At 54.7% G+C, this 9,364-nt stretch overlaps 1 protein-coding gene across 1 annotated transcript; it reads left to right on the top strand.

Annotated features, from left to right (window-relative positions):
* Window positions 1–510: 510 nt before the first annotated feature.
* On the top strand, window positions 511–9,095 carry SH2D3A (SH2 domain containing 3A). Its single transcript, XM_081808233.1, has 9 exons — window positions 511–1,792; window positions 3,176–3,312; window positions 4,794–5,143; window positions 5,500–5,576; window positions 6,990–7,477; window positions 7,600–7,715; window positions 7,876–8,050; window positions 8,139–8,250; window positions 8,604–9,095. The coding sequence occupies exons 2-9, from the start codon at window positions 3,244–3,246 to the stop codon at window positions 8,987–8,989; spliced, it is 1,773 nt and encodes a 590-aa protein (XP_081664359.1). The 5' UTR covers window positions 511–1,792; window positions 3,176–3,243; the 3' UTR covers window positions 8,990–9,095.
* Window positions 9,096–9,364: the final 269 nt, after the last annotated feature.

The following is a 9,364-nucleotide window of genomic DNA, read 5'->3' as shown; positions in this document are numbered from 1 at the left end:
AGGAACCCTGGAGGGGGTGAGGAGAGACACCCTCCCCACGTCCCAAGGGGTCAGGGGTACTTAGGACCAGTCCGCGGGGAATGGAGTAGCCGAGCTCTAAGGGGCGGGACTAAGAGGGGCGAGGAGCATGTGGGCGTTGCCATCCGATGGGGGCGGGGCGACGCTCTAGGCGGGGGGGGGGCCCCCTGGAAGGAACAGATGGAGTTCCCAAGGGGGCGTGGTTTATGGGAGGGGGGAGGTTCTCCAAAGGGGGCGTGGTTAGCGCCGAGGACGGCTCTAAGAGGGTGGAGCCGGGACGAGAGGGCGGGTGAGAGCGTAGGAGGCCACCTTCCGAGGCGGAGCCCTCGGGGGCGGGGCCAGGTGATCTGGCTCGGTAACCCACCGGGCTCGGCCAGAGAAGGTGCGGTCGGCTGGGGCGGGGAGGGAGGGGCTGGGAGCCGCAGAGCCTCCGGCTTCGGCCCGGCCCCAGCTTCTCACCAGCTCCGCGGGTCCCGGCCCAGGTGAGTGAGGGGCCCCAGGCACATCCAGGATCGGGGGTTATTGGGGTGGGGAGTTCTCTCTTTTCCAGGTGGGGCCACCGGCTTGCAGGGAGAATCTGGGTGTCGGTCCAGGAGCAGCAGCGTTCGTAGAAGGGTCGCCGAGTGCCTGATTGGGTCGCTGTGCGTCACGCGTGTCCGTGTACCTGGGCGTACCTGGGAGTGCACCTCTAAGCGTGCTTCCTGTGCGACACGAAAAGCCTCCCTGCTTCCACTTTGCCTGAGTAATCTTTTTAAACCACAAACCAGATCGTGCCTCTCCCTCATTTAAAACCCTTCCGTAACCCCCATTGCATCCCGCTAAGATGAGATTTTGGGGTTCTCACCCTGCCGACCTCGCTGCTCTCCACTTAGCTACTTGCTCAGTGCATTCCGGCTACAATGACTTCCTTGATGCTGTAAAATGTAGAGAGTAAGCTCTATTAACCCCCAGGCCTTTGCACTTGCTGTCCACCCTCTCACCCCCGCATCTGGAACTGCTCTTTCTCCGAACCTTTGTGTAACTGTCTCCTTCCCTTTATTGAGGGCTCAGCTCCAATGTCACCTGGTGGGAGAGACCTTCCTGACTATATGTTATTTACAGTAGCTGCCTCCTCCAGTCTTTTTTATCACACGTTCCTGTTTTATCATCTTCAGTGATTACTCATAGACATTATCTTCTTCATTCGTTGTGTGCTGTTTATTTTGTGTCTTGCCCACCAGGCAGCACAGGGCAGAGCCTTGATCTCATTCATCACCGTCACCGTCTTTCCAGGGTCTAGAACAGGTCCTGGAACATAGTAAGTGCTCAACCAATCCGTGTTTGCTCAATGTCAAGTTTGAGTACCCGTGTCTAACTGTGTCCATGTGTCCATGTGTAGGCGGCTGCCCCCCTGCACATGTGTGCACATAGGTGTGGTCTATAGGGTATGAATAACCCCCTTCTTTTCTCCATGTTTGCCCCTACCCCCACCCTCTTCTTGATTCTGCTCCCTTCCTCTCTCCCCTGCCCAAATATCCAGAAATTATTCCAAAGGATGAAGGGCAGGAGGATGATTTAGTTGGCCTCTGTCTAACCTGTGCCCACTCTGAGCTCCCCCCTCATCCAGACTCCCCTGCACCAAACTAACCAGAGGCTCGTCAGTGACCCACCTGCGTGCCCACTAAAGAGGGACGAGGGGAAGCTGACGTTGGGGGACTCAAGACAGAGGCTGGCCTGGCCCAGATGACAAACAGGAAGTACACAGGCATCCACAGGAGACACACCTGGTGTTCCGGTATGCAGCACCTGGAGCCAGGTCCCTGCCCAGCTCCCCGCCCCTACAGCTACCTGGGGCGGGCCTGGGAACTTCTTGCCTTTTTCTGGCCCTCAAGGCCCTGCTGACTCAGGATGAGAGAATCCTGGTGCTATTTCCCTGCACACCCGGCCGGGCCCAGAACACCTTAGGGGTAGAGGAAGTGAGAAGCAGATCTCCTGCTTCCCTCCCATCCAGGGCAGGTTTTCTCCACCAGACACTTGAGACACACACGGCCTGAGGCCTGCACAGTATCAAGGGAGTCCCAAAATGTCAGAGACCTAAACTTGGCCATAATAACAACAAAGTGTATCGGCTCCAAAATTTAAAAATCTGCAAATGCCAAATTGCTGTTTGCTGACATTTCTACAAAATGTGACTTTTTAATGTCCCTAAAAATGGTATTGCATTGAAGGGACACCTGGCTGGCCCAGTTGGTAGAGCACGTGGCTCTTGATCTCAGGGTCATGAGTTTGAGCTCCACGTTGGGCACAGAGATTACTTAAAATATAATAATAAAAAATAAGATTTAGAAAAAATGGTGTTACATTGGAAAGCCATGTAGGGTTAGATTTCCTTACAACTTAAGAGTTCTTGAGTGTGCACATACACTGCTTAGAAGCTAGAGATCTCAAAATCCTCCCAGTTGTTACTGATTTAGACCTTCCCCTATGGAAAATCTTATCTCCACCACTTGAATCTTCATATCCCATCCCTGGCTTTATTTTTCCACTTATCTCTTTCTGATCTATCTATTCCTTCATCTGCTTATTTATTTTCTTAATTGCTGTCTCCCCCACTAGAACAGCAGCTCCTCAAGGGCAGGGATGCCCCTATTTTGTTCACTGCTGGGCCTCCAGTGCCCAGTAGCACCTGGCACATGGTGGATACCCCATAAATATTAGTTTGAGTGAATTAGTTAATGAAATTTCTCTAAAAAGTAGCATCACGTCATCTGCATAAAAATTGCATTCCATTTGAAAGCAATGCATAGGTCTTCTCCCTTTGCAAGCATCCCAGTGAATGCATGACTGTTTCCATGAGATCACAGCCAATTCTAAATTAAAGTTAATCATAGCCCAATTTTATATGAGGTATATATATGAATCTAGCATATGTATATAAACAAAATCTAGTGTACATACATTTTTCTCTATAAGTAACTTGTTTAATTTAGAAGATGTTTATATGTTATATGTTTAGAATATGTTTATGTGTTAGAATATGTTGAGAGAGAGAGAGTTGCATTTTAAGGTTGATAGGATGCAGGCTGCTGTCTCCAAAACTAAGAGGAACATGGAAGGAAGGGCTGACCCAGCCACTTAGGAAGCTTAGGATGCAGGAATAATTATTCCCATTTTACAGATGTGGAAGACTGAGGACTGTTGAAAATACAGAGTTCAGCCCCTGCACCCTCTGCCCCCAAGAGATCCATGCAGGTGCAACAGGATGGAGAGGACTTTGCCAGCCAGCCCTGGTACCACGGCCCCCTGTCCCATCAGGTATCTCTGCTTCCTGCAGGGCCTCAGCACCATCTGATAGGGAGCCTCTCCCACCCTTGACCTACTGGGGACTTCTGAGGACTGCTGGGATCCTGGATGAGGGACTTATGGTCAAGATCTATTGGAAGGGGTGACTGAGGGTCTAGGGACTGTCTTGAAGCTCGGTTGGTATCATGGCATGCTCCCCAACCCGACTCCTTCGCTTTGCTTGTCTCTCCATCTGGGTCCCAGGCACCTGTGGCCACCAGGGCCCCATCTCCCTCTTTTATCACCTTCAGTGATTGCTCTTAGACATTATCTATCTTCTTCATTCGTGTGCGTTTGTTGTGTGTCTTGCCCACCAGACAGCACAGGGCAGAGCCTTGGGCTCATTCATCACTGTGTCTCCAGGGTCTAGAACAGGCCCTGGCACACAGTAAGTGCTCAATCGGTGTTGAGCACTCACTCTCAACCCAAATCTCCCCACCCTCATCTCCAACTCATTTGTCACCCTCAGGAGTCCTGGGACCCTGGGCATCCAATCAAATTGTGAGAGTCAGTATTCCTTAGTGGTTAAAATCCCAGCCCTACAACTTCCATTCTGTGTGACCTTGGGCAAGGTAATTGACCTATCTGGGCCCCAGTCTCCCCATCTGTAAAATGAGGATGATGGTATCTACCACTTAACCATGGTAAAGGATTAAATGAGTTCCTATGTTTTATACCCACAGCAGTGCTTGGCATGTAGGAAAGGCTACATGTGTCCACCATATATATTGTTCAGTCCCCAGCTCCCATCACCAACTCCGCTTTGCCTCCCTCTGGTGTTGCGGCCCCCAGCCCCTGTTTCAACACCAGCCACCATGGCTGGCATAGGACTGCTTGAACATTTTTATAAAGGAGGATTTCCAGGCCGTAATCAGTTTGGAAGGATCCAGCAAAGGGCACTTTTTGAAACCATGTTTGTTTACCAAGCCTCGTGCATTTACTCAGGTTGGACATTCCATTAGCCAGTGTCAGCTGGCAGCACCCCCAAGATGTCCCTGGCTAAACACAACAGATCTTTATGGGCTTGTTCATGTTACAGTACAAGCTGGTTGAGGAGTGGGGAACGTGGAGCTCCAGAAGTCAGTCAGGACCCGAGCTCTTTCTGTCTTGTGGCTCTGCCTTCCACCAGGGCTTTGGGGACATCCCCCGACAGACAGGGGACAGAACCTGTAGGACTGTGCAGGAGGGTTTTGTGAGCTAGGTCGGGACATTCCCGGCAGCTCTTCTGCCCTCATCCTATTGGCCAGATTGTGTCAGATGATGACTAACTGCAAGGGAGCCTGGGAAATGTACTCCAGAGGTGTGCCCATGAGAAAACAGGAACTGGTTTGGGGCAAAACCACCCAGTCTCTGGGGTGGCTTTTCTTGGGTAGGGGGATGGGGGTGAGGAATCACCATGAATTGCTGATCTGGGCTCATGACTAAACCCTCTACCCCCTGTCCTCCACCCCCAGAAGGCTGAGGCCCTCCTGCAGCAAGATGGGGACTTCTTGGTTCGAGCCTCCAGGTCCCGGGGGGGCCACCCAGTGATCTCCTGCCGCTGGCAGGGCTCAGCCCTACACTTCGAGGTGCTCCGTGTGGCTCTGCGTCCCCGGCCAGGCCGGCCCACAACTCTCTTTCAGCTGGAGGATGAACGTTTCCCAAGCCTGCCCTCCCTGGTTCGCAGCTATGTGACCGGGCAGCGTCCACTGTCCCAGGCCACAGGGGCCGTGGCCTCCAGGCCTGTGATACGTCAAGGACCCATTCGACGCAGCTTTAGTGAGGACACCCTCCTAGGGAGCCCAGCTTGGATAGAGTTGCCCAGGTAATCACAGGCTCTCTACCTCTCCAGTGACACCTGATATCCCCGGAGTTTCTCCACCTGTGCACTAACCACTGCTGACTTGGGCCTGGATTAATTGTGGGGGCTGTGCTGTGCATCGTAGGATGTTGAGCGGCATCCCTGGTCTCTATCTACTGGGTGCCTGTCAAATCCTCTCCACCCCACCCCCTAGTTGTCACAACCAAAAGATGTCTCCTGACACTGTCAGGTGTCCCGTGGGGGTAGATCACCTTGGTTGGGGTCCACTGGTGCTGACTAGATAGAGGGTGTTCTGGGCATCGGTGGAGGCTGCCCTGCTCAGGGTGGGACTACACATCTCCCTCATCTCTGTCCCCCAGGGCTAGGAAGCGGAGTGACAGTCAGCCCGCAGGCTTGGAGCACATGGGGCGGTCAAGAGAAGACCACCCTGGACCAGGTAAGGGTCTACCAGGACAGCGCGTGCCTCGGAGATTGCTCTGCCACCCACTGCCTGACTGATATTGCGCAGGTGACTTAACCTCTTGGAAACTGGGGACAACAAAACTCTCCAGATTGTCATGGTGATTAAGAAATCCACAGGCACTTTGTAGGGGCTTAAAAATGGGGGAGTTTATGATTATTCCCAGAAGTTCTATGTGTCTGACCACAGCTAACCTCTCTCATAACTCCTGCCACACCCCCTCCTCACTCCAGCCAGTCTTGTTCCTGCCTCAGGGTCTTTGCACTTGCTGTTCTGGCCACAGAAAAGCCCATTCCCCTGATCTTTTCCTGACTGACTCCGTCTCGTTCAACTTGAGTTCCTCAAAGTAGCTGACCCTGGCCATCCTACCTAAAAGAGGATTTTCCCTGTGCCCTGTGTGCCCCATCTGCCCTGCCTCCCCTCCCACCATTCATCATGAGTCCTCACTGCCAGCCACTGTACTAAGTGCTGAGATGTATCACTCAATAGAAAGACAAAGACCTCTGCCCAAGTGGTGCCGATGTCCTACTGGAGGAAGATGGACACTGACAACAAAAAATGAGTCTGCTTTGGGGTAAAATTTAAAAGTAGAACAGAGGGAGATTGGGAATAAGGGGATGGGAGTATTACAATTTTAAGTAGTAGTCAGGACAGGCTGCATGGAGAAAGATTTGAAAGAGGTGAAGGAGGAAATGATGTGAATATCTGGACGGTGAGAGTGGCCCAGGCAGAAGGAACGGCCAGTGCAGTCCTGGGCCCAAAACAAGAACTTGAACTGTTCATTCAACCAAAAGGATGTGAGTGGAGCTGAACCATCTGGAGCTCAGATTTGGGGGGCTTTTTTGGCTACTGTGAGGACTTTGGCCTTTACTCAGAGTGAGCTAGAACCATGGGAAGGTTTTAAGTCTCTATAAGAGGGTCTATTTATATGCTCAGTAAATACAGCATCTCCCAAAAGTCTGGGTGCAGCTTTAAGTTCTAATAACCTCAGAAGCAAAAATGCCACAAACTTAACAAAAGACATCATTTGAAAGTTTGATAAATGCAGTTTCTTTGATGCTTTTGTAGTTTTGTGAATTTTGAATAATTTTTTTTCTATTTTAGTTTTGTACGTCAGTGCTTACCATCTTCAATCAGAGGGGCAAAAACAAAGAATTCAAATTTAAACTGTAGCATTCAGAATTCATATGTAAGTGTCCAAAAAAGTTCATTTTCAGACCATTGATAAGTGTGTAGCATTTATATTGGTGAAGTTTTAAGTTCAAAGCCACACCAGGATACCCGGTTATTGACTTGATGAACCAGAAGGTTGGTAGCCCATGAAGCCCCCCACCCCATCTGGCTTTCTTCTCTGTGTACCCCCTTCACTCCCTCTTGTTTGACTCCTAGGAGCCTCCACTGTGCCCACATGTGCCCTCCCTCGGATGGGTAGTGACCCCATGTTGCTGAAGACCCCAGCTCCTCTGGGGTGCGTTGTTGACAGCCTCAGGGCCTCCGATGGGCAGCTTCATGCCAAGGCACCCACCAAACCACCTCGAACACCCTCACTGTTGCTGCATGATGCATCTGGACGCCCCCCAACATACTGTGAGCTGGTGCCCCGAGTGCCCAGTGCCCAAGGAACCCCCCCAGACCACAGTGGCCCAGAGACAGAGGCCCCACCATGGTGGGAAGCCAACGAAGAAGAGGAGGAAGAGAACAGAAGTTTTGCAAGACCAAAGGCCGAGGTCTCTTTCTGGCCCCCTAACAACCCCTTCTGCCTCCTGGGCCCCCAGAATCGGCCCCTGGAACCCAAAGTCCTGAGTACTCTCCGTGACCTATTCCTGGAGCACCATCCTGGGAGCACGGCCCTGCACCTATTATTGGTAGACTGCCAGGTGGGTCACCTACCTGGTCACTCCTCCCCAGACAGGGGCTGAAGCCAGGCCAAGGCCCAACAGCACCTCACACCCATATACTCATTCTGCTTGGCTGACCTCCCCACTAACCCCCTGCCCAGGCTACAGGCCTCCTAGGAGTGACCAAGGCTCAGCGGGGTGCCATGGGGGTCGCCTCTGGCCTGGAGCTGCTCACACTTCCCCATGGGCATCGCTTGAGGTTGGAACTTCTGGAGAGGTGAGCCAGCCACCTGGAATCCCCAGGGTCTTCAAACCTCCCCCCATTCAAGGACCCCCAGGGAGGAGGTGAGATGGGCAAAGCTACTCCCCCCCACGCCCCTCACCTCCGAGTTACAAACCTCCCACTGCCCCCAGACCCTTGCTCTCCACCCTCACAGACATGAGGCGCTGGCGCTGGCGGGGGCGCTGGCCGTGCTGGGCTGCGCGGGGCCGCTAGAGGAGCGCGCGGCCACCCTAAGGGGCCTGGTGGAACTGGCATTGGCGCTGCGGCCGGGGGCGGCCGGGGACCTGCCTGGACTGGCCGCGGTCATGGGCGCTCTGCTCATGCCCCAGGTGCGTGGGAAGCAGAAATGAGGAGGAAGCCTGAATGCTGGTGATGGGGAAGAGGGAAGAGGCAGCATGTTCAGGGCTCCTCCCCCAGGTGTCCCGGCTGGAACGCACGTGGCGCCAACTCAGAAGGAGCCACACCGATGCTGCGCTGGCCTTCGAGCAGGAGCTGAAGCCGCTGATGCGGGCACTGGATGAGGGCGCCGGTGAGTGGCATCCCTTGGCGCTCCACACCCGCTCCAGCCAGAATCCTAATCCAGCCCTAGGCCCCGCCCGTCAAGTCCGTTCACCATAGACCCCACCCTCTTCGCTCTAGGCCCCGCCCATCGCGTCCGGTTCGGTCCGGGAGTGCCCAAACCCTGGGCCCCGCCCCTGTTTCTGTCCTGGGCTCCGCCCCCGCCCTAGGCCTCCTCCCTGACCCAGTCCTGCTCTGTGCTAGGCTGGAACCAGTGTTTCTGGGCTTCCACTCCTAGGGTCCGCCTCGACCCAGTCTCCCACCCTCTTCACCCTAGGCCCCATCTTCTGCCCCAAGCCTAGCTCAGAGCCCTTCCCCGCACAGGACCTTGCGAGCCGGGCGAGGTGGCGCTGCCGCACGTGGTCCCCGCCGTGCGCCTGCTGGAGGGCGAGGAGCTCCCGGGGCCGCTGGACGAGAGCTGCGAGCGGCTGCTGCGCACCCTGCACCAGGCGCGTCAGATGGCCCGGGACACGCCCAAGTTCCGTGAGGCAGCGGCCCGGCGCCTACGAGGTGAGTGCTCCCCTCCGCTCCCTGCGGCCAGAGGGTCCCGACTTCCCGAGCACCCCGCATGCTCTAACCGGGTACCCAAAAACCCAGCAGGCCAGGGACCAGAGCCTCCCGCCACGCCTCCCAGAGTCCCACCCAAACTGGGACGGCCTGGCCTCTGGGGAGTTCTCACCCCAAGTCCGAGTCGCAGCCAACAGTGTTGACAGGAATAGTGCTCTCCACCCCAAGAGGGTTGGCCCCCGGCCCCAGAGCCACGTCCACAGATTCCCACTCCCCGCCCCCACGCCCCCACCCCCGCTCCCACCTGAACCGGCCCTGCTCCCAGAGGATCTCGGTCCCCTCCTACAAGGCCTAGCTCTCTCCAGGATGAGTCAGTCCTTCAACCTGGTAAAACAGCGCCCCCGCTGCGTTCAGAGCCAAACCTTCCTCCCGTCCTGGGACAGCCCAGCCTCCAGAATCCCCAACCTGGCTTATTCCGCTTTCGCTGGTAACCTAAGCACTCCTCTGTCTCCAACATGGCTCAACCTCCCCCAAAATGTGTCGCACTGGGCGGCCCAGACTCCAAATCTTGCCCCCCA

The sequence above is a fragment of the Leptonychotes weddellii genome, chromosome 1 (genome assembly GCF_054177405.1).
Source record: "Leptonychotes weddellii isolate Sample4059 chromosome 1, ASM5417740v2, whole genome shotgun sequence".
NCBI lineage: Eukaryota > Metazoa > Chordata > Mammalia > Carnivora > Phocidae > Leptonychotes > Leptonychotes weddellii.
Note: the sequence above shows the minus strand (reverse complement) of the source record. Positions and strands in the feature narration are given on the sequence as shown.